The sequence below is a fragment of the Suillus subaureus genome, assembly GCF_016647635.1.
Source record: "Suillus subaureus strain MN1 chromosome Unknown BJ212scaffold_1, whole genome shotgun sequence".
NCBI lineage: Eukaryota > Fungi > Basidiomycota > Agaricomycetes > Boletales > Suillaceae > Suillus > Suillus subaureus.
Genome location: NW_024538557.1, coordinates 980,981 through 1,004,207, shown reverse-complemented (window position 1 = coordinate 1,004,207; position 23,227 = coordinate 980,981). Strand labels below are relative to the sequence as shown.

Below are 23,227 nucleotides of genomic sequence, written 5' to 3'. Positions count from 1 at the left end.
TCCCTCTTACTTAGATCTTTCATCTTCCAATCTGTGAGCTCAATCTTACGACGCGCTTTCTTAAACTAATTCTACCCCTCAGACCTAAATGGCGACCGAGAGCTTTGGATTCCAAGCTGAAATCAGTCAACTCCTTGACTTGATTATCAGTCAGTATTTTCTATCTTTCATGCTTTGATCTTAATCTTAATGTTTGTGCCCCTCAGACACCTTCTACTCGAACAAGGAGATCTTCCTTCGTGAGATAATCTCAAACGGCTCAGATGCCCTCGACAAAATCCGTTATGCTTCCTTGACCGATCCCTCGGCTCTCGAGACCGAGAGGGACCTCTATATCCGTATCACCCCGGACAAGGAGAACAAGCTCCTCTCCATCCGTGATACCGGTGTCGGTATGACCAAAGCTGACTTGGTCAACAACCTTGGTACCATCGCCAAGTCTGGCACAAAAGTAAGCATCCCCTAATCATTCGTCTTGACTGATTTTCTGACCCACGCAACTTAGGGTTTCATGGAGGCCCTCAGCTCTGGCGCCGACATTTCTATGATCGGTCAATTCGGTGTCGGTTTCTACTCTGCTTACCTCGTTGCCGAGCGTGTTCAGGTCATCTCAAAACACAACGATGACGAGCAGTACATCTGGGAATCAGCTGCAGGTGGCACCTTCACGATCACTCCTGATACGACTGGCGAGCCTCTCGGTCGTGGTACTGAGATCCGCCTTTACCTCAAGGAGGACCAGACCGAGTACCTTGAGGAGAAGAAGATCAAGGAGATCGTCAAGAAGCACTCCGAGTTCATCTCATACCCCATCCAACTCGCTGTCACCAAGGAGGTTGAGAAGGTAAGCCGATTTCAGATGCCTCCCTCTGATTGTGGCTCATGTAAGTACAGGAAGTTGAAGATGACGACGAGGAACTGAAGGATGAGAAAGAGGAGTCCAAAATCGAAGAGGTCGAAGACGACGACAAGCCCAAAGAGAAGAAGACCAAGAAGGTCAAGGAAACCGAGACCACCAATGAGGAGCTCAACAAGACAAAGCCCATCTGGACGCGTAATCCTCAGGATATAAATCCCGAGGAGTACGGTGCCTTCTACAAATCACTAACCAACGATTGGGAGGAGCATCTCGCCGTCAAGCACTTCTCCGTCGAGGGTCAGCTTGAGTTCAAGGCAATCTTGTACATTCCAAAGCGGTCAGTATTGTCTGTCTTCATTCAATTACCTTTACTGACTCGGCTTATAGCGCGCCTTTCGATCTTTTCGAGACCAAGAAGAAGCGCAACAACATCAAACTCTACGTCCGCCGTGTTTTCATCATGGACGACTGCGAGGATCTCATCCCCGAATACCTCAACTTCGTCAAGGGTATCGTCGATTCCGAGGACTTGCCTCTTAACATTTCGCGTGAAACCCTCCAACAGAACAAGATTCTTAAGGTCATCCGCAAGAACATCGTCAGGAAGTGCATGGACCTGTTCACTGAGATCTCGGAGGACAAGGACAACTTCAACAAGTTCTACGAGGCTTTCGGCAAGAATTTGAAGCTTGGTATCCACGAGGATGCTCAGAACCGTAGCAAGCTTGCTGAGTTCCTCCGCTTCTTCTCTACCAAGTCTCTCGAGGAACAGACCTCGCTCAAGGGTAAGTGTATCTTACTGTGTACCGTTCGGTCGGATCCCTTACAATACTTTCAGACTACATTACGCGTATGCCCGAGGTCCAGAAGTCGATCTACTACCTTACCGGTGAATCTCTTGCCGCTGTCCGTGACTCACCCTTCCTTGAAGTGCTCAAGAAGAAGGGCTTCGAAGTCCTCCTTCTCGTTGACCCCATCGATGAGTACGCTGTCACGCAGCTGAAAGAGTTCGAGGGCAAGAAGCTTATTTGTGTCTCGAAAGAGGGTCTCGAGCTCGAGGAGACTGAGGAGGAGAAGAAAGTTCGCGAAGAAGAGGCTGCTCAGTTCAACGACCTCTGCCAGACCATCAAGGAAGCCCTTGGTGACAAGGTCGAGAAGGTTGTGGTTTCCAACCGTATCACCGACTCTCCTTGCGTCCTCGTTACCGGCCAGTTCGGTTGGTCATCTAACATGGTACGTATTGTCTTTTGCAACCTAAAGAGCAAATCTCATTCACATGTCTACAGGAGCGTATCATGAAAGCACAAGCTCTCCGTGACTCCTCGATGTCATCATACATGGCGTCCAAGAAGACCCTCGAGCTCAACCCCTCAAACGCCATCATCAAAGAGCTCAAGCGCAAGGTTGCCGAGGACAAGGCTGACAAGTCTGTCCGTGACCTCACCTTCCTCCTATTCGAGACCGCGCTCCTCACCTCCGGTTTCTCACTCGACGACCCTACGTCATTCGCCAAGCGCATCAACCGTATGATCAGCTTGGGTCTCGACGTTGACGAGGAAGAGGAAGAATCGGCACCCGCTGAAGACTCCAGTGCCCCTCCGCCGTTGGAATCCGTGTCGACGTCGGCAATGGAGGAGATTGATTAGACGTTTGACGTTTTCTGTGTATTTTACTACTAGCTTACATCATATCATTGCCATGGTCGTCGCTGCATTTTTTTCTGTCTTTTGTTGGTTGCATTTACGAGACAATAGCTAAAAATTCCTTAGTATAAAAGCATTCACTCGAAAGGTCGTGTCCTGGCGTGACCAATCTCAATACACATCGCGCATCGTCCTCGTATTGGTGAGTGTAATTGTCATTAAAATGAAACGCACCCATCGGATGCCTTCGACAAAGCAAGTTCGAATGTGAAGAATGGGAATGTCGATATCTCTTCACATGACGTCGCATTGTGGGAATTGGCAAGCAGCAAACATAAAGAAAATCGATTGTTTATTCTCACAGTTGTGACTATTAATATCAGCGGCACATGTCTGATGCTAGCCGGAAAGTGGTCGTGTAGCGGGTGGATCTGAGTTGCCGTCGTCTGAGGATGTCATCAAAGCTCTTGGGCGCTGGTTGTCCGATGCGGAATTTAGACAAATTGAAAACCTCTCTCTTGCCGAGTACAATGGCTTCGCCTTCAAGTTCTCGTGTCTGGGCAACGTGCCTCCTTCCTCGTCCCTGCGGCTCCGCCTGGTCTTTGGCTCACCGCTGGAGTCTTCCTACCTTCGGCACCTACTTAGTTACAGGCTAATCATTGACGGATTTATCCTTGTCCCTGTCCAAACCCTGAGAAGGCCTCTCTAATGTTTCTCTCCTTGTAAGCGTTACGACCGTGGTGCACGCGATGAGAGAGTACTTGCCCTAGTTCGTCATTCTAAGGACAGGGCCTCAGTGTCGACACAGGACACGGTCACAAGATGACAGGCTTCCTGGTTTGTCACAATGCAGACGACGGCTTGCGGAGACATTGTCCCGGGCGAATAGGGGTCAAAGACAAGATGAAAGAGGATGCAATGAAGATGCATGAGCAGCGTCCAGTTCACGCTGGGCTAGCCAATGAAAATATGTTGCAAAGGCTGTATATCTAAGTAGGGATTAGCGAGGAATAACGGGGAACATAAACGTTGGTCATCGAGATGAAAAATATGACAAGCAAAAAGCAAAACGTGTACCATGTCATTGGCAGCGGGGGAAAGGTGGAATAGACATCAGGGGGATGTCAATGTCAACAATGACTCCCTGTAGAACAGGCTCGGCGTATAGAGCCAAGCTTGGCTCTGTCTCAATCAGCAAATGGGGTGTTGACAGACTTGGATTCTTCTAAGTTTCAGTTTCCATTTGAAAAACTGAAAGCAGAAGAATCTAAGGCTGTACCACCGTAACCCAAGACCTCCGCGGAATTTGGAAAATGCGGAGGTCTACGTCGAGTATTGCAATTGATCCCCATTGTGTCTGGGCGCAGAGCCGCCGTGATTGATCCAGAAAAGTCCGGGGGATATCCGACGGGCACTAATCGCTGTGTCCGTGATTTGCGATGATTAACGCGCGCATGATCCTTCCGGGATGAGGAAAAGGTACTGATCTATTTTCCCCAGTGGCGAAAAACTCTCCATGGAGTCTGAGCGCAGATCTACCATTATCTTATCAGCTTGGAAGGGTATGAACACATACTTACAGGTACTGCCTCTTATCAATACTCTGGGAGAGGGGTATGGTGATGAGGACTGGGCCTGATAACGATAGTTGTTCAGAAATTTGTGACAGGACTGGTACTGGTGTCAGTACTGAGAGTAGTAACACGCAACCGCTGGTCTAATGCAGACGTTCTTAAAATGCATGCGAATAAAAGTATAAACGACGTCGAGATGAGACTCACGCGAGTCAGTCCTTCGTGTGATGGGTCCTGGGAAATTGGCAAAGCGTGTGCCCAAAGGCGAGTCAGGTTTCCTTTTAAGGTAAGGTTAGGAGCGGTAACCTCGAGGCTTCGAAACAGACCCTAATCGCCTGTTTACAGCTTTTCCATTGTTCCCATTCATTTTAGCACGACAATAATGGTTCATCTGCCTTGCGCTGGCCAAACATAAAGCTTTGCCACGTTCTTTCGTCCTTCTGTATCTTTATTTGCCCTCCAACGACACCAACGACACTCAACACCATTGTCCATTGGCATAGTCCTCAAGAATGCCGTCAATAATTGCCCCATCGCCACGACGCGTCACCCATGCCTCATTTCAAGACGCGTTTCAGTCTCCTTCCCCAGAGACGCGTCAATGCCACGTCCCACCAACAGTAGTTTCTGTAGGTTTTCTAGTAATATTCTGGGTCTCGAGTCGAGCTGATTTATGCGTCAGGAAATTTTACCGTCGAGGATGCTTTTAAGTCCCCCGCGACTGCTGTCGCCAATTACACTAAATGAGCCTCGTGTTTTGTCTCTGGTCAGTTTTTTTTGCGTAATTTTTATTTTATTAGAGCAGTGCTGATGCGTGCCTCCTAGAAATCAAAGTCACCAATGCCTTGTGGTGCTGCAGTAAGGCGGGGGTCTACCCGCACCACTCGCTCCATGAATAAACGCCGTCGCTTTCCCTCCCGGATTGAGTCGCCTCTTGATGTATATGGTCGTGCTCCCGTGTTTGATCGTCTCCCGTGGATCTCCGCTATGGAGTTTCCTCCGCGGTTCGATCTCTGCGATACTGCAGATCTGTCTCTACTGCCCGCACTTGGCGCTGAAGAATCCGCCTTTTCAAACGCGATCCCTGCGTCTGGACCCGTGCGCCGTCGCAAGTCATCGCTCCGTTCAAACCCTCTTGGAAATGATTCAGAGTCAGAATCGCCATCAAGACAATTTTTTCCATTCCAGTCCCCCAACTGTGTTCGGGAGTGTCTCAAGACCCCGCCCCCTAGGGTGCCTTTCGACCCCACGCGAGTCACTTTCCACAACCTCATGCCAGTCTTTCCGCATGGAGCTGCCGATAGCCCCTCATAGTTTCGTTGACTCATGCGTGGCCACACGTTTTTGACGCCATCGTCCAATATTCTGCCATCTGCAAAGCACTTGTACCGCCATCTTACCTGCATCTTCCTATAATAGCGAGGATTACTCGCGCCCATCTTCAGCATCCATTGCGCCATCTCAACGAACACCATGTATCCTGCCACGACTGCCCAATCATCCATTGCACGATCTTTATTTTCGCTTTCGCCATGGACTACGCTCCGCCCTGGATCAGCAATAGCTGTTCTTATTGGGCCTTCTTTGTATCTGAAATAGTATTTATTTGTACCTGCTCGCTGCGCTTCCGTACCACCGATCTCTGCTCGTTGCTCCTGCTTTATAGAGCCCTACTTTGACAGTCGCACCTGATCTCTGTTATCATTATATCTGCATTACCATCTTTCGAATTTCTTTTCCGGTACTATCGTACCTCGAGTCCTGTCCTCCTGATGCTCTTGCTTCGTTTTCAAACTGCATGTCACGATACGGTACAGTACACAAACAATATACGTGTATCTTTTCGACCTTTGTAATGTCCGTCTAAAAGAGCCAAAAGCATGGTCCTAAGGGGGAAATACCACGTAATCGCATGCCACGTGGCACTAACTGTACAGTTGCTTCACAACTATCCCACGCATCATCCCTGCAGATTGCACATCGCACACCATAGCCAAAATCTCGATCTCGCAATGGAAAACGACCAGGTCTGTATTGTCGTCATGCTACACCCTAATCTTACAGCTTACCTTGGTATTAGGGTGTTCTCGTCGACCTCTACGTCCCCCGCAAGTGTGCAGCCACCAGTATGTTTTGAGCCAAATACCGTCTTAGAGCATTAACCCATCCATGGCTCAGACCGCCTGATTACCTCCAAGGACCACGCTTCAGTTCAGATCAACGTCGCTGATGTTGATGCTAACGGTCGTGCCCTGAACACTTACACCTCATTTGCACTCTGCGGACAAGTGCGATCACAAGGGGAGGGCGATGACTCTGTTAACCGGCTAGCAACGAAGGCGGGTTGTAAGTCTTGTTCTCTATGAGGAATTTGTCTGAACTGTACTGATGGTTTGTTCTTGTAGTGCTCCGGAATGTGTGGTCGTACCAAAAATAAACGTTGTTGTGTTAGAGTGTTCGTCATATCATCATTTTACTTGCTCTCTTGATGTTGTAACTTGTGGGGTGAACGCCTTCACGCCTATGTTGAGTGCAAGCGCACTGCGCATGCGCGCGGATCAAACCCATTTGGTGTTTAGCGAATGAAATTGCAAGATCTTGTATTCTAACTTACAGGAAGGGTCTCTCAAACAGCTCCGCAGTCTGATACTAACCTCGTTGGCAACATATTTGTCACTGTGCGCTACTGTCACGATTGTTTGACTGATTCCAATTATTGTCGATGTTTAGAGGGGAATATTCATCCTGGACGGAATCTTCTTCATAATTGGTAAAAAGACCTGCTCAGGAAGAACGTTCTTTCCTGTGGTGTACTTCCAAAAGCGTAGTCAGTATTGTGATGTCTCCGTAGTCCATAGATGCTAAACGGAGTGAAAACAACTTTTTTTGAAATTTGTACTGGAATTGTGGCAAACTGCGGGAGGGCTACAAATGGAGACTTGGTGTATTCGCACTCAGTACATTTCTGTAACACGCAGCCCGCAGCGAACGAACACTGAATAGCAGTTTGCGGCCCAAGTACTGATGCTTGTGGGCAAGAATCATCGTGCCTGTTACTCTGACGGTTCCTTGTCCATAATTTCAGTGAGTCGCCACTGGCTGGCTTTATGGTATGTTGACTCAAGCCCCTCTTATTAGTCCGATTCCATGGTCGAGATTCAGCGCACCCAAAGCGAGAGCAGTGGTTCATTATCCCCTTCTGCAGAGGAGGAGAGCAAATACCGCCTTCTCTATAGCAAATCCAAGGTCTACGTTAATCCGACCGCATACGCTAGAGATAACATCCCAGGTTTCGTAGCTCTTGTTAAGCGCGTGAGTAGCTAGGTCTTGTCTCGCATTTCTCGCTCATGCATTTCTGCCATCTAGGAGGCTATCAATCCTATCTATTTGCTTGCATGGATTCCAGAGACACTGCTTTGTGAGAAGGGAACCGACGAATGGAACAAGTTTGTGAAGATTGAGGAGAAGGCCACACTAGATGAGGAGGATGAAGGTCCGCAGCTTTTTTCTCTGTTTGAACCCGAAAACCTTACACCATCCAAAGATGCGGTTCTGATTGACCTTCCTACACAAAGACCAGAGTCCTATGCATTCTCGGTTCCTCTGACTTCGATATACTCTCTTCTTGTCCATCCACCTACCCTTTCATCATGGTGTACGTTCTCATGTTATCTTTGGACATTGACAGGGCTAAACCAATCAATAACAGATGGTACCATCGGTATAAACCTCATAAACAGTTCCACACTCCCAACTCTGTACTTCCATGATGACGAATCGCTTTCAATGACAATACCGTCTCGACATACTGGGCGCAACTCCACTAGTGCATACCCTCCTTCCACATCATCACCATCATCTTCTCGACCCACAAACTCCTGGGGAGGCGAGGATTTGCTCTCTCGTCTGCGATCTTATGCCCACCTACTCCGCTCCACATTACAACCTTCCTTATTCATCGTCGACCCATCTAAAGCCGACCTCGACACGCATACCACTCAGATATTTGACGACGACGCTGTGGACGATATCCTTGCGCAGTCATCGTATGCTTCTTCGCACTCACCTGTACCTGCTCACAGGCGACCACGTCCATTATCTGATGTTCCTGCAAATGCACCTCCTAACTCATATGTCCCTCGTTCATCTGTTTTGCATCGCTCTCTTTACCCACCCTCCATATCGACCACACAGTCCAGCTCACAAGCACGGATGGCGCTGCTGCAATCCTTTTCAAATATCACTAGAGCGACACGCCACGCCGCGCAAAACATTCTCTCTCATCCTCTCGCTAAGCCAATCGTCCCACATCTCCCAGACCCTGTCAAGAGTCTGGTCAATGCCAACGGCGACTTGGAATGGGGTAGTTGGGTAGAAAAAGGGGGCGTTGGTGAGTTTGAGAGTGCGAGGGTGTATCTTGCACGCTGGGCTCGCATAGTTGCTGAAGAAGGCGATCGGGCACGTAAACGAGAGGCTCAGGCACTACCTTCCTCCTCGAATGTGGTCGAGGAGATATCCCCGCTGGGCGTGTTCGAGCTTCTTCACTCCACGGTCAACCTTCCCTCTCCCAAAACCTCTCGAGACCCGGCACACCCGATAGACGAGGCGCTTTGGGCGAAGTGGTTTGATAAAGATGGACGACCGAAAGTTAGGCTTGAAGAGATGAGGCGCCAAGTTTTCAGGAAGGGCATCACTCCTGATGGGAACCTCAGGAAGAAAGTGTGGCCCTTCATACTTGGTGTTCACGATTGGGACATCACTGGTAGTGAGAGGGAAGCGAAATGGGAGGAGAAGAGGTGATGTTGCCTCCACCACCAGATCCATGCCTTCTGACTCATTCTGTAGGAAGCGATACCGTGAGATCAAAGATGAGTGGTGTGGTGTGCCCGAGGTCTTTGACCGACCAGATGTCCTCGAAGAACGTCATCGCATCGATGTAGATTGTCGCCGCACAGACCGCACTCAGCCACTCTTCTCCACTTCCTATGAGGATACCGCTGACAATGGCCCGAATGGAAACCGTCGGTACACGACGATCTCTCCTCAGATGTCGGACATCGGTGCACAATCTCCCAGTAATGAACACATCGATCGTCTCGCAGGCATTCTGCTCACATACAATTTCTACAACAAAGAGCTTGGTGAGCGCATTTGAAATATTACATTCATATACAGTATCTGATGAGAGAAAACAGGGTATGTACAGGGTATGTCGGACCTATGCGCTCCTTTGTACGTTGTAATGGGTTCCGATGAGGAGCTGACCTTCTGGTGTTTTGTGGAAGTAATGAATCGTATGGCAAGTGCATCTGATACTTGATGAAGATCCTGTCTCTAACATTTCCAATAGATTCAAAATTTCCTTCGGGATCAGAGTGGAATGAAAAAGCAGCTCTCGACGCTCCAAGAGCTGATCTGTGTGATGGATCCTGATCTATATCGACATTTAGGTCACTAAATCTGTTTTCTATGTTTATAACTATCTGACTCTCATCTGCTGCAGAAAAAACTGACGGTCTCAATTTGTTCTTCTGCTTCCGGTAAGTCTTCACTGAAGCTTGCTGATAAGGCATCCCTGACGCTGTTTATCACAGATGGGTCCTCATTGCTTTCAAACGTGAATTCCCTTTTGACGATGTCTTGCGCCTATGGGAAGTGTTGTGGACGGACTATTACAGCAACGAATTCATTCTCTTCGTCGCTTTAGCAATCTTGGAGTCTCATCGTGATATGATTCTACGATATCTTGTAGAGGTTTGTGCCTTGATTGCATGTCATGCGACTTCCTCTCTAACCGAGTATTCGATCAGTTCGACGAGATCCTGAAATATTGCAATGAGCTCAGCATGACCATTGAACTCGATTCTACTCTTGCCCAAGCGGAGGTCCTCTTCCTATCATTTGCTCAGCTCGTTGCAGACATTGACAGAAGGCGAGCGGAAGAAGCCACTGATTCTACGAGTAGTGTGCTACGGCGACGAGGGACATCTGCCTCTGAATCAGAGGGAAAGGTGTCTCTGTCGAAGATAGCCATGCCTACTCTGAGCGACAATCTCAGGGACTTGTTAAAGACTGGGCGCTGAATTCGACGAGCGGGGTTTGATGGGACATTGATTTATCATGTAGTGTAACCGTGTGGCATGACTGATACTGTAATGCACGTGTATATTACCGTTGACAACGTTGATTCCTTGTTCGAATCTGTGAGTCTCAGTGCACGTCAGTCTTGTGCACGCATATAAATCACCACTCCTGGTGATCAATCTGGAACTTCCAGTTTAGCGCGTTTGGCTGTGATACTGCAATTTAGGGGTAGAAGATTGAAGCTCTGCGAAGTTAGGGGCTGTTACCAGCTGGGTCCTGACTTACTACGACCGCCCAGAGTCCCACTCAACTCCCACTTGCTGAAACAATGTCAACCATTCCGAGCTCACCTGATTACGATGAGACAAATGTTCCATCGGATGTTTCCCTTAGTATGTGTGATTTGGTTTATGCTTCATGGTGTCGACTCATTTCATACCCACAGGAGCGCAGTCCGATACGGAGCAACCATCATGGCATATACGACTTTCCAATATTTCCACAAAATCCAGGGCCGCCCAATTGACTGCGAATACGTTGGCATATCCTCTCTACGTTCCTGAAACTCGTGCTTTGGAGTAAAAACAACCTTGTGGTGGGTAGGTTTCGAACCTGTCCAGTCCAACTTGAAGAAGAACAGATTTTGACTCTGTTGCGGTAACCACTTGGCTAGGACCAGTTAAGATGCACCTGCGAGGAACTCACCCACGAGTGAATCTTCAAAGCGTGTTCTAATAGAAAAAAATGGTTTGTCGGCAGGTTGCGAACCCGTACAGTTCAGGAGAAACAGATTTCTATTCTGTTGTGGTTACTAGCCACTTTCGCCAGGAGGAAGTTGAGATGAATGTCCGAACTGTTCATGAATAAATGTCAAGATATGATAAGAAGGAAAAATCATTTGTCAACAGGTTTTGAACCTGCGCAGTCCAGGACAAACAGATTTCTATTCTGTTACGGTAATAACCACTTTCGTCAGACAGAAGGTGAAATGATCATCCAGGAAGCGTCCGTGAGTGAATGTCAAGGTGTAATGAGAGACAACTTCGTGGGTAGGTAATGCATTATACGTCGTAGTCACGGGTCTGGATATTGTGCAGTCCCGCTCGTCCGCGTCAGCCACCAGGTCTTCTGTAAATTGAAGTGGCCTTGCTTGTAAGGCCACTTCAGGACTTGTAGCTGATAGCGTCGATATGTCGTGTTCTTTACTTTTCTTGTTCTACCTTGCTATCTCGTACACCTTCATGCCATATGGCTGTTTTGTACTTCTCGTCTTCTCTTCTCCGCATCCTGTGGACTCGTCACTTGCTGATATCTATATCGCGCTCGTCTCTTGGCTATGGTGGGCCAAATGGGCAATAAATAAATCACATGCACGCACATACAAATCGAAAGTATCAGTACTATGTTTTTTGTTAGAAGGATAGCACGCCTCACTAACTGCCGAACGTCCCGTAGGATTTACATAAGATTGACGTGTCGATGGTTGGCCAAAGGAATGCGACAGACCCACACAGCGCAGTAGGGCTGCACGTCGCAGGTGTCCTCTCGCCCACGCCCAACACCATCCAAATCATCCTCTCCACCGCACACCCCGCAAAATTTTCTGAGGCGGTGACTCTGACGAGCGCGCTGGATGGCGTGTCAGGGTTCGACTTTGACTCAGTACTCCCTGAAGCCTTCAAGACGCTGCTAACGATGGAGCGCCGCATGATAGAGGTTGAAAGACCTGATACGGAGCTTGTGAAGGGTGTCGTGGAACAGTTTGCGGTTATGTGAGTGTTTGATAGCGTAGGGTGTCCTGAGAGTGAGGGATCAAAAACAATGCTTGTTGTGTAAAAGAAAGGTCCACTTAGATGGGGGTCTTGTATACCAGTGATGATAATTGTGCATTATCGATATAGGGGGGAAGGCGTCCTCCCTCCTTCCAATATTTGAGGTTCCTGTTGCGGTTTCTTCAATGGTAATAGAGCATGCATACGGCGTTCATCAAAAAATGTAAGCGATGATAAGTTGTTTGAATCGAGGTGGTAGAAAGAATGAAGGAGAGATCTCTCGTCCCCGCGGTTCTGCCTTGCCGTCGGTTCTGGGGTCGAAGTTGGTCACAGATCAACATCCGCGGTAATCAGATCGTCCGATCTACAAATCCGGGAAGGATGCTCGTATGCCAGCTATATATAATTTATTATTTCAAGGTCTCATCTTTAGTCACGACAACACTTGAAAATTCATAACTCCAGCTTCAAGATGTATTTAAAATTTCTGAACGTCGTTTCGACTGCGGCAAGCTTGCGCGCATGAATTAAAATATTTCAAGACCGCGGGGGACGATGACACATGCGATAAAGAGTGAGGACACCCAGATGTATACAATAACAGATAACTAGCAGACCCAGCTATTCATTGCTACTATGTAGTCGAGCACACCAGGTGCATGACAAGTCCATAAGCTTAGATATATCGATGGCCATGCCGTGTCTGAGTCCAATGCCTTGACATTCCATGAGTCCCTGACCCAAATATAATACACTTCTTGACACCTAGTCCTCCCTCGTCCTCATCCGTCCTACTTCTGCGGTGGTAGAATAATCAGAGTCCTTGATGTCTTCTGAACCTGCTTCACTGCAGGGTAGGTCTATGAAATGTCGTCAGTTCCAAAAAAAACAATTGCAAAAAGTATGCAATGCATACCTCTAGTGGGATGTGGGCATTCCCAGCTGCTGTCATCCTGATCCTCTGATGAATCACAACTAGTACTGAGGTTATCTTCTTCGTCATCCTCGTCATCCTGATAGTCTTCTTCATCGTCCTTGGTCGCCTTGGCCAAGGGCGATATCGTGATGACCACTTGTTGCATAGCAGGTTCTAACTCGTTCGGGTGCAGGTTGGGATAGTACGGAGAAACTGTCATCGGCTTGAGTTTCAAGGAGAATAATGGGGTGCTCTTGATGACCTGGCCCTCGAGCCTGGGCCAAAGTTTTAAGATGACCTTGTCGTTGATTCGAATAATTCTTCCGGGAATCATGGTAGTTAGGAGTGAAGACAAGGTAAGAAGTGAAGGCTTGTTCTGCGATGTAGCGTTCACTACTGGGAAGAGCTTGATAGTTACCTTCTAGACCAGTATCCTTTAAATATTTGAGAGCTGTGGGCACATCGTTGTGTGCTTGTGTTCGCATTCACAGCGGACTTGAACTTAACAACGTCATGGGGGTATTCATCGCCAAATCTGTGAGGATTGTGGATTGATCCTGGTGGTAAGAACAGCAGACACTTTTGTAGGTGGACACTGTCGGTCAATCATGGGGCGGAGGCACGTTGTGTCCACTGGCATTGACCAGTGACCACCACACGCGACGGTCCAGTGAATTATCTGCCAACTGGTTCGGGCAATGCACACACGACTTCACGAACCAAGTATCAGTCCTAGATTTTTTGTTACAAGAACAATACACCTCACTAACTGCTGAGCGTCCTGTAGGATTCACGCAAGGTTGACGCGTCGAAGGTTGGCCAAAGGAATGCAATGCGGCATCGACTCGGAGGAATAGGTCATTTTTAATCGAGTACTTACTACTTTTTCAATCCCTCGTCCAATGTCCCATATATTATTCTACCCCCCATGTTCGTCAAGGTGTCGCATTTGGTCCTAGGACCTACGTCACATTATTATCAATAATTTCTTCTTCGACCTCGTATTGAAAAGTCAACAGCATACTCCATGTATCAATTTTCTTGTCTGTGAATACATGTTATAATGGTCAGCATATAGTACAACCTGCGAAAAGTACTGGCTATAGTTTAAGACGGCAAGGAAACGTACTGTATTGGATTGCCGAGTTGAATTTCGAACAGGCGTGATCTTAGGTCCAGCATTATGTGAAGAGAAGAGAGAACGGTTGAAGGGAAGACTGCAAGGAGGATGCAGCAACAGAAGTAATGCTTTTAATTTATCGGAATCCGTGAGCACTGAGGGGCACTCATGCAAGGGCGGATGCTCGAATTTTCCACTTGTTCTGAGACTTCAGCTCGTTTCGCTTCACTAAACGACACACCAGGATAACGCTTTGCGAAGCACTTGGCTCGTGTGAGAAGAACAGGGTAGGACACCCTGAAAAGCCAGTTGCTAATTCGTGGCTGTGTCCGAGAGCGTTCGGAGCAGTAAATGAATTGCGCACAAGGTTTGTGGAGACCCTAAGACAAGCGAAGAAGGCGCAGCTCTGAGTTCTCGCATCATATGTCATGCATCGTAAGAAATCCTCTCTCAAAAGCAGGAAGCCTGGAACTTTTGAGTGCTGTGGTTGTAACCTAGTCCGACAGCGACTCCACATTCCCCGAAAAAAATACCTTCACGTGACCCAAGTCGGTTATAAGCAACTTGGGTAATGCCCCTGATCTTGTAGATCTATTCCTAATGATGCACAAAAACAAGGCAAGTCTGGTGAATATACAAAGGTAGGAAGTCTGAACGCTGTAAGGACAAGTACACTACGTCGCGTTACACTCTATAAGTATCGATAATGAAATTCTAACTCACATCTCGGTCTCTTCCAAAGAACAGAGATGTCCGTGTGCTACTGCAGGCGCTTTTATAGTAAGTACATTGCCAACTGGCTATTATATCAAAGAAAAACATGAAAACAATGCAGGACGCGAGCCGACGTCAAAACGTCGCTCGCCTTGGTCCGATTTTGTGCTTGTGCTCGTAGGCTACCTCTCTATCCGTTCCTGTCTCGGATGCGTCGGTTTTCTTCGACTCGGATCTCGGAGTCCAACAGCAAGGGTGAACCATTCACCACGGGATACCATATTGATGATATGCCCATCAAAGATGTTGCAGCCGATTGGCCGAATATTCGTGAGTTGGGGTTTGCCTTAGAGCATACCAATACTTCCACAGTCCGAGTCACCACCGCCGTCCTCGTTAGCCTCGGAGTACAGTGAAAATATCCTTGAATCAATGATGGAGTCCCCCAGTTCATGGAGATTCGCTCACATTTGATTGAAGAATATGAAACTAAAAGACTAGAGTAGAAGTGTATTGTGAACAATCGGAAACTCAGGGGAGTAGACTAAGCTTAAGGGAGTTAGAGGCTCGAAAGTGACGATTGCCTCATTTGAATTCGGTTCGTGCTACCGTTAGAATTTGATTGCAATTGACGCTACATAGCCTGAATCCGTAGGTAATCGTCATATAACATAATAAATGACTAGCAGAGGAAGCTACTCATTGAGTACACCACTCGCATGGCAAAATAGAGAGTCCATGAATATTAAGCATAAATCAAACAAACCGTGTCTCAGACACGGGAAACAAGGTCAAGCAGCTCTGAGGTATCGTATGTATCTAATCGATAGTAGTATGTGTGGTGGAGGCTGCACCATGGTCGAGCCTTGCGCGAATACGGTGGCGGCGTTTTAAGGCGATGGGTGATGCAATATTGTTCTCCTTCTCTCTACTCCTCCGGGTCTTTCTCTTCCGATGGGAAGGCGACTGCGTTATAGCAGGTATGTTTGGTTCAGCCTGACTTATTGCTGCGCTTGAAGCTGGCTCCTCTACGGGTGGGAGTGCCGAGTCAGAGCGCTCAGAAATGTTGAAGTCCTGCTGACGCTGCAGAAGGCGTTTCAGGCGTGGTGGAAGATGATTTGTGGGCATAAGCCTTATGGTGGCATTTTCGTTGATTCGGATCACCTTTCCAGGTAGAGTCATTATGGAGAGTAGTGTGAGGATAAGGCAGTAGGAAGTGAAGGTTTTTTCTGCGATGCAGTGTTCAGTGGGGTAAGCTTGGTAGCCACCTTGTAGACCCGCATCCTTTAAAAATTATTTACAGCTGTGGATGCACCATTGTGTGGTTGCCTTCAAACACCCACAGCGCAATTGCGACGTTGGACTCGACAATGCCATGAATGGTATCAATCGCCATATCTGTGAGGGCCTGTGGATTGATCATGGTGGTAAGAACGATGGAAAATGAACAATGACGGTCAATGCGGAAGGACATTGCGACCATTAGCATTGACCACTGTGACGGTCCAATGGATGATCTGCTAGCTTATACAGGCAATGCATAGACGAGAATATGAACAAAGTATCAGCATACAGACCGGCAGTCCTAGGTTACGAGAATGACAGATCTCACCAGTCGCTGAACGTCCTATGGGATATCCTCAAGGTTGGGCAAAGGAACATGGTGCCGCATCGACTTAGAGAATTGGGCCATTTTTATATTGAGAACTTTTCTAATTCCTCGGTCGACCTACCATGTATTATTCTACTGCCCATGCGCATGATGGTTTGCCAGGATCCACGAGCATTGAGGAGCACGATGACACGCAAGAGTGGGTGCTCAAACTCACCCCTTCTTCACTAGTTCAGAATTTAGTTTGCCTCGAAGTTCACAGAACGACACACCATGACAACGCTATGCGAAGCACTTGGCTCATATGAGACTCAGAGCTACCGTGACGGCGAGATTCGAGAAGGGACCCTGAAAAAAATGAGTTGCTAATTCGTGACCGTGTCAGCAGTTGATAAGAAACACACGAAAGTTTTCTGGGGACCTCGAAAAGAGCGGCGGAATAGAGGCTCTAGCATCATAGGCCCCGCATGTTAGGAAACTCTCTGCCGAAGCTTCTGAAGTGCTGCCTCGAATGCTCTGAATCACGTGTCCTCACTCGACAGGCGGTTTGGGTGATACCCCTAATCTCGTATCCCCAACAATGCACAACAAACAAGACGAGTGCGAAGTTTGCGCAAAACTCTTACTTTAACGAGGCTTCGGCTATCCTCTATGGCATCCAGAGCCGGACATCAATCTCGCATAGGAGTGTCAGTCCAAAGGAATAAGGATTGAGATGTTGGCATGATCACTTCACATGGCAGGTTCAGCGTATTGTTCAATTGATCCTTGTGACTCCCTTCATCGAGACACAGGGTATCAAATTATTTTCGACAAGTGCATGTAGATCGTGAAGAGATTGCCACATTCCCATATGATGAAAACCCTGGGTCGCTCATATCAAACTGGCTGGTGCGTTATTCAAAGGGTTTTTGGACGTACCATGATCAGTAGGTAGCATTCTTTCAATCAACATTCTTCGAACTAGCTCATTATTTATAAAGTGACACCGTCCCTAATGACAATACGGTCAAGCATGAATGCCAGGCAACATCCAAGGAATGGGCATACCTTGTCCTTCCAGAGTGCCGATGTTATGAACTCCAGAATCATCGTCAGTTCTTGGAGAAAGTCGTAGACAATGCAGAATGTTGGTTCGACTTCACTAGAAATCATCCTCAATCGGAAATCGAGAATCGTGTTCTATACCTAATCACCGGATGCCACAAGAGTACATCCTGGAGTCATGCAACATATGCGCGCAGAGAACGTCGGTCAGGTGCTCATGGAGTATGGACATTGCTGAAGCGGCTCCAGGAAGTAATAGGAAAACAGAACAAGAGCTTCATAATGGTGAGACTTCAACAATCATATTCGCACCTAAGCCGCGACTCATCGTCTAGCTAAAGAGCCGCACGCTGAGGCCCCGATGCCCATACTATGAAGAGTATGGAGATCCATGGCTAAGAACCGGAATTGGAAATTTGACGTACTTAACGGCAATCATTAGCAGATGCAGCAACTCACCAGTACTACTGTTGGGCACGCCACCTGCAAGCATTTGTGCGGAAATATGAAAAATCGACGAGGACCGATCAAGTGAGTCATGTTTTAGATATGAGAATCGGGGGGCAAGCGATCGAAACGCTTGCACGGACCGTCGCGAGATGATACGACCATGCTTTGTCCGAAAAGATATTCAGTGACGTACATTTCCCGACACCATTACACTAGCGCCTACGCTTGTACACCTACGATTCCCTCAACAGTCTGCCCTTGAGACTTCCCTTCCTAATCCTTCTATAGTACAACCCAAACCTATCTGTGACATGACATCAGCCTCCCGTACCATTGAAAAAGGAATAAAATGCTCACCAATATTCCATCTCCCAGTCATCTTGCAGTTGAAGAAATTGAGTAGGAACGTGCGCGCCAGGAGGGTTGGCTGGAGTTGACATCTCCCAATCTTGGGAGAGGTGCTCCGACGCGTAGCTATCGTCCCTATAACCACAACCCACTGCTTCATTGTTTTGTGAATGACCAACAACCGATTTTCCATCCGTCGCAGTAGTAATCTTTCGCCTCAATGGTACTATGGCGCGCGTGGGCGGTATGGCAGAGGAAGGGATGACAGGAGTGTCGGTTTCATATCGAGCATCTCGAGATCTCTTTTTCTGGCTTCGTGGGGCCTCTACTGGGGGGCACGCCGAGACAGAGCTCTGGTAAGACGAATCTGAATTTGCTGGTTTTGGAGAGGAAGTCTTGAACCTGAGAGTGAGCTTGGGGCCGAGACGCACAATACGGTCAGACGACATAGTAAACAGTGGCGTGAGGACAAGGGAGAGCGTTCAGTGAGACGAAGTTGATGGCTACCATACAGACCCGCGTCCTTTAAATGAGTTAGGGCCGTGGACAGACCACTTTGTGGTTATCTTCAACACCCACAATGGCCTGTGGATTGATCATAGTGGAAGAAACGACGAAAGGGCTTATGGAAGCGAACAATAACGGTGGACTCGAAAGGAACATTGCGACCATTGGTATTAACCACGGTGGCGAGCCAGTAAACTGCCAGTGCAGACAATACAATATATTACATAGACGATGGGCAGAGTATCACTGTATTAGTTTCAATGATATTAGCGACAGTGGGTATATACGTTATCGCCTGGCCAACGTATCGGTGTCATCCGTAGACGTACTTAATCCAGCAGTACTTGCGCCTCATGCTATAGCACCCAGCGTCGTAACTGATCCTTTAATTAACATCGTTTTTTATTATTATGTCTACTCTATTTAATCTCATCTCGTGTTTTAGGTGAGGGTTAGCCTAAGGCTGGCATAGGCCTGAGATCCTCTGGGCGACAGTACTTGCGGGGTACCTACCTCCTGGCCACAGGCGGCTATACGGGGCCACATGCGTAATAGGAGGTGCCTACTATTATGTCCGCGTGTGACGCTTTTAATCATTCCTGTCACTGATCTGAGAGAAAGCAGGTTCTTGTGGACTCCTTATCGCAGCCTCAACACGTGTTTCAAGTTCTGAACCGTAGCTTCCCGCCGCCATGCGTGAGGCAGTCTTAGACTATCTCAATCCATTTCAATTCACCCTAAATAGCATTTTCTTGTACAGTTCCAGCAGCGGCTCTACGGTGGATAAGGGTAATTTTAGAGACAGCTGTCGCGCAATCGCCTCTTCTCCCTCTGTCTAGATTTCTCGTATCACCATGATAATGCTGCAGGATGACGAGGAGACACCTCTTCTACAACGACCGGAGCAGCCAACGACTAGGACACCTCTGCCCTGGGACCAATTATGGATTATACTGCTCTCGCAGCTGTCAGATCCTCTTGCCTCTCAGACCCTTACCCCGTTTATACCCCAAGTGAGTATATTCCCTTTGCTTGGTCTTGAATCTGACCACAATCGGAACTTTGTCAAGCTCATTAGAGACATCGGAGTGATTCACGGAGACGAATCCCACGTTGGTTACTATGTCGGCATCCTTGTAAGCTTGTCTTCATCGTTCCTGCCCCTTCCTTCTTTCCTGATATTCTCCCAAGCAATCGTCATACTATGCAGTTCATGCACTGACTATTTTTCATTGGGGTCAACTGTCTGACCACATTGGGCGGAAGCCTGTAATACTGACAGCTCTATTAGCACTTTCTGTTTCGATGGTTTCGTTTGGGCTGTCGAAGACCTTCCTTGGTCTGGTAGTTAGGTCAGCGTGTTAAATATCGAATAGTAGTTGTGACCGTCAATTACTGATATTCTTGACCAGTCGTGTTGTCTGCGGAGCATTTGACGCGAGCAGTAGTGTCATCGAGAGCATGGTGATGGACATCACTGACGCAACCAATATGCCCAAGGCATACAGTTATATGCCAATTCCGTGGATGATCGGAGCCGTAGTTGGGTAGGCATGGTACAGTACATTTACTCTTGCACTGAGGTTCATGGTATCTAGACCACTCATTGGGGGATCGCTCTCCCGACCAGCAGACAGATTCCCTGATATCTTTAGGCGATCGGAACTCCTGAAAACCTACCCATATCTCTTACCATGCTCTATACCGACAATTTTTATATCAGTAGTTTGGCTAGTCACGTATTTCGGTCTTAAAGAGGTGAGTGTGATGTTGGAAACACATATCTGGATCACACTAAGTGTGGCAACAAGAGCGTTTCAACCAGGACACCACTTTGGGAGCTAGTCAAAAGAAGATGCTTCCGACAGTCATACGCAAAGCCTCGCCAGCTGTCGAGCAATGTGCTCGTTAATACTGGAGAAGCCCATCTTGAAGAAGTCCAATCAAAGCCGCTTCCGCTGCGCGCCTTGTTGACACCGAAAGTTTCGGCCGTCACAGCAAGTAATGCCACCATGGGCCTGTTTCGCATTGCGTTTAATTCAGTCCTACCTATTTTCTATGCGACACCGATTGCACTTGGCGGTCTTTCCCTTGACCCTCCTCGCATCGGCGCTATACTTGCGGCATCAAGTGCCGCACAGGTCGTGGTTCAGCTGGTTTTCTTCGCTCGTTTACATGATCGCTTCGGTGCAGGAGCTATCTATACCACTGGCATTAGTTCCAGCATACCCACCGTCATCTTATTTCCAGTGATCAATACTCTGGCTCGAGCCCATGGGATAGGTTGGGCAGTGTGGTTATGTATTGCCATCCAGCATGCGCTGACGATCAGCCTGATCATGTGCTACTGTTACAGTTCTATTTCTTTCCCTTTCACCTCTTCACTTATTTCACCTTATCACACATTCACAGAACATTCTATAACATTCTATCGTACGATTCCCTTTCTCTTTTCTGATTCGCTATTTACTTTCCATCTCCGATTCATTTATTAAAGCTCCGCTTTAATTCCTTTATATATACTCTATCTCTTACGCTTGTACTCTTTAACTTGACCTATGCAGACCAGGGCCTGCAATATACTGCTTAACTCGCACGACTCGTACATAGGTGTACGCTTTAGACTCTTTGTGACTGTTTAGCCGTTCTCACGAACGCCGAGCGTAACAAAAGGTCAAGTTATCTTCTACCCCACGGTTCCCTTGAACTCGTGAAAGAACCAGAACCCAGAAGCTCCTCCCTTTTGTGTAATCACAAGGGACGAGTAGGACCCCAGACACCATACCACCGATCGCCCCGACACCTCCCGGTTTTACCTGGGACGAAGAAGAACAAGAGTTCTTCCAGATAGACGCCAAGGGCACCAGATACTCAATCGACCAGTGGGCAGCCTACTACGCTAGCATCGCCCCAAAAGAACCAAGTTTGGAATTTCCATACCCAAACCTACGAACGATCCCTCTCAGCACCAATGCCTAAAGAAATTGGAAAGACCCCCGCACCCTTCAACGGCGATACTCGCCTTGCCCAGGGATGGACGCTTCAAGTAGAAGCGTACCTAGACATGAACGATGAAGTATACGATAATGACAAAAAGAAAGTCATCTTCGCCCTCAGCCTTATGACCAAAGGCGAGGCTGCTAAATGGGCCGAAGGCCAGCTCAAAGCTGCGGCCACGAGCAAGAACTATGGAACCTGGATTGACTTCGCTAAGCAATTCAAATCCACCTTCTTCCCTAAGAACGTTGAACAAATGGCAATCCGCCGTATTTCTTCCCTCAGACAGACCGGCAGTGTAGCTGCGTACGCATCCTTATTCCGAACCATCCTAGCCGATACTGGCATTACCGAAGAGAACACCAAGATCATGTTCTTTAGGAACGGGCTAAAGCGTGAGATAGTCTCCGCTATTTACGCCTTCGAAACGACCCCTACCACCATCGAGACGTGGCTAGAGAAAGCCTTAGACGTCGAGGTACGAAGGACCTTAATAGCACCTCCTTCCTATACCAAGGCAAGAGATCCCTACGCCATGGATATAGATAAAGTAGAAGTAGACGATGAAGAAGGTGAGAAGAAGACGAGGAAAACGTACCTAACCCCTCAAGAACGGGAGCGCAGGCGCAAGGGCGGCCTCTGCTTCAAATGCGGTAAGAAGGGCTTAGCCGCAGACTGCCCTAACCATCCCACGGTTACGACCGCCACTAGGAAAGTAGTCAAGGAGTCACCTGACGACGACTACAAAGAATTCCTAGAATGGAAAGTGTTTAAAGCACGCCAAATGAAGAAATCCGGTAAGAAGCCGGTTAAGAAGGAAGAAAGTAGCGATGAGGAGGATTTTGCTTAGGGGAGCCTGCCACGGTGTCAGAAGCTCCCAGAATCGGACTTCTAGTGCAATCTATTGGTGATACTAATTCTATTCGTTTACCCCTCACCATAAGATCCAAGAAAACCGGAAAAACCACCGTAGCCGCTGCTCTAATTGATTGTGGCGCAGAAGGCGAATTCATCGACGAGAAATTCATACTCAAAGAAAACATTCGCACGCACAAACTCGAAACCCCAATACCTGTGCGGAACGTAGACGGCACGTTAAACAAAGCCGGAAGAATCACACGGTACTGTGAACTTTCCTTTTCAATCAAAGATATCCCTATGCGGAAGCGTTTCTTCGTAACCTCTCTAGGAGGAGAAGACGCTATCCTGGGAATGACTTGGCTAAAGAAAGAAAACCCAGATATCGATTGGACTAATCAAAAAGTCCGCTTAAGGGAGCGTACCCTAAAGAAAGCCACAATTGAAGAAATCGAAGAAGAAGACGTTTTTTATGACGCACTAGAAGACCTGGAACCGGAATGGGACCCCGCTAATGAAACCCTCCCACACCTTCTAGATCCCATCAATGACGATGACGACTTTTATACCTATATCCGGAAAACTGACAATATCTCACAGACGCTCGCCCAAGACGCCACAAAGCCAAAGAAAACCTTTGAAGAACTCGTACCCGAAGAGTTCCGACAATACAAAGATGTATTTGGTGATGTAGCTAACGGTACCCTTCCCCCAGAACGCAAATAT

At 47.8% G+C, this 23,227-nt stretch overlaps 10 protein-coding genes across 10 annotated transcripts; 7 read left to right on the top strand and 3 right to left on the bottom strand.

Annotated features, from left to right (window-relative positions):
* Positions 1-88: 88 nt before the first annotated feature.
* Positions 89-2,505, top strand: BJ212DRAFT_1257508 (HSP90-domain-containing protein; the record flags this gene model as incomplete). Its single annotated transcript, XM_041329862.1, has 7 exons — positions 89-149; positions 207-451; positions 506-884; positions 905-1,196; positions 1,247-1,644; positions 1,698-2,092; positions 2,146-2,505. 7 exons carry the CDS (start codon positions 89-91, stop codon positions 2,503-2,505), a joined length of 2,130 nt encoding a protein of 709 aa, XP_041199940.1.
* Positions 2,506-4,588: 2,083 nt separating this feature from the next.
* Positions 4,589-5,390, top strand: BJ212DRAFT_1474278 (uncharacterized protein; the record flags this gene model as incomplete). The annotated part of the gene is made up of 3 exons (XM_041339065.1): positions 4,589-4,705; positions 4,759-4,842; positions 4,902-5,390. 3 exons carry the CDS (start codon positions 4,589-4,591, stop codon positions 5,388-5,390), a joined length of 690 nt encoding a protein of 229 aa, XP_041199939.1.
* A 591-nt stretch (positions 5,391-5,981) lies between these two features.
* Positions 5,982-6,504, top strand: BJ212DRAFT_1310290 (ribosomal protein S21e). The gene is made up of 3 exons (XM_041333974.1): positions 5,982-6,103; positions 6,157-6,202; positions 6,255-6,504. The coding sequence occupies exons 1-3, from the start codon at positions 6,089-6,091 to the stop codon at positions 6,440-6,442; spliced, it is 249 nt and encodes an 82-aa protein (XP_041199938.1). The 5' UTR covers positions 5,982-6,088; the 3' UTR covers positions 6,443-6,504.
* Positions 6,505-7,223: 719 nt separating this feature from the next.
* BJ212DRAFT_1257435 (GTPase-activating protein gyp7) lies at positions 7,224-10,159 on the top strand (the record flags this gene model as incomplete). The annotated part of the gene is made up of 10 exons (XM_041329854.1): positions 7,224-7,388; positions 7,443-7,569; positions 7,621-7,731; positions 7,786-8,872; positions 8,922-9,217; positions 9,272-9,360; positions 9,427-9,526; positions 9,580-9,616; positions 9,671-9,830; positions 9,887-10,159. 10 exons carry the CDS (start codon positions 7,224-7,226, stop codon positions 10,157-10,159), a joined length of 2,445 nt encoding a protein of 814 aa, XP_041199937.1.
* A 329-nt stretch (positions 10,160-10,488) lies between these two features.
* BJ212DRAFT_1474276 (uncharacterized protein) lies at positions 10,489-10,742 on the top strand (the record flags this gene model as incomplete). Its single annotated transcript, XM_041339064.1, has 2 exons — positions 10,489-10,552; positions 10,606-10,742. 2 exons carry the CDS (start codon positions 10,489-10,491, stop codon positions 10,740-10,742), a joined length of 201 nt encoding a protein of 66 aa, XP_041199936.1.
* An 873-nt stretch (positions 10,743-11,615) lies between these two features.
* BJ212DRAFT_1310283 (uncharacterized protein) lies at positions 11,616-12,037 on the top strand. The gene has a single exon (XM_041333973.1). It carries the CDS (start codon positions 11,640-11,642, stop codon positions 11,934-11,936), a length of 297 nt encoding a protein of 98 aa, XP_041199935.1. The 5' UTR covers positions 11,616-11,639; the 3' UTR covers positions 11,937-12,037.
* A 660-nt stretch (positions 12,038-12,697) lies between these two features.
* On the bottom strand, positions 12,698-13,182 carry BJ212DRAFT_1294451 (uncharacterized protein; the record flags this gene model as incomplete). Its single annotated transcript, XM_041332207.1, has 2 exons — positions 12,698-12,792; positions 12,849-13,182. The coding sequence occupies 2 exons, from the start codon at positions 13,180-13,182 to the stop codon at positions 12,698-12,700; spliced, it is 429 nt and encodes a 142-aa protein (XP_041199934.1).
* A 2,319-nt stretch (positions 13,183-15,501) lies between these two features.
* On the bottom strand, positions 15,502-16,156 carry BJ212DRAFT_1572589 (uncharacterized protein; the record flags this gene model as incomplete). Its single annotated transcript, XM_041342075.1, has 2 exons — positions 15,502-15,966; positions 16,022-16,156. The coding sequence occupies 2 exons, from the start codon at positions 16,154-16,156 to the stop codon at positions 15,502-15,504; spliced, it is 600 nt and encodes a 199-aa protein (XP_041199933.1).
* A 1,868-nt stretch (positions 16,157-18,024) lies between these two features.
* BJ212DRAFT_1572588 (uncharacterized protein) lies at positions 18,025-18,963 on the bottom strand (the record flags this gene model as incomplete). Its single annotated transcript, XM_041342074.1, has 2 exons — positions 18,149-18,963; positions 18,025-18,091 (listed from the first exon to the last, which is right to left on the bottom strand). The coding sequence occupies exons 1-2, from the start codon at positions 18,586-18,588 to the stop codon at positions 18,025-18,027; spliced, it is 507 nt and encodes a 168-aa protein (XP_041199932.1). The 5' UTR covers positions 18,589-18,963.
* Positions 18,964-19,506: 543 nt separating this feature from the next.
* BJ212DRAFT_1256551 (major facilitator superfamily domain-containing protein) lies at positions 19,507-21,141 on the top strand (the record flags this gene model as incomplete). The annotated part of the gene is made up of 6 exons (XM_041329799.1): positions 19,507-19,659; positions 19,717-19,782; positions 19,838-19,998; positions 20,059-20,193; positions 20,245-20,404; positions 20,458-21,141. 6 exons carry the CDS (start codon positions 19,507-19,509, stop codon positions 21,139-21,141), a joined length of 1,359 nt encoding a protein of 452 aa, XP_041199931.1.
* Positions 21,142-23,227: the final 2,086 nt, after the last annotated feature.

What these genes read in the sequence shown, in the direction of transcription:
- BJ212DRAFT_1310283 (XM_041333973.1), top strand. Translation starts at nt 11,640, where the DNA reads ATGGTTGGCCAAAGGAATGCGACAGACCCACACAGCGCAGTAGGGCTG.
- BJ212DRAFT_1310290 (XM_041333974.1), top strand. An exon ending in CCGCAAGTGTGCAGCCACCA is followed by an intron (nt 6,203 to 6,254) that starts GTATGTTTTGAG and finishes TCCATGGCTCAG; the next exon opens with ACCGCCTGATTACCTCCAAG.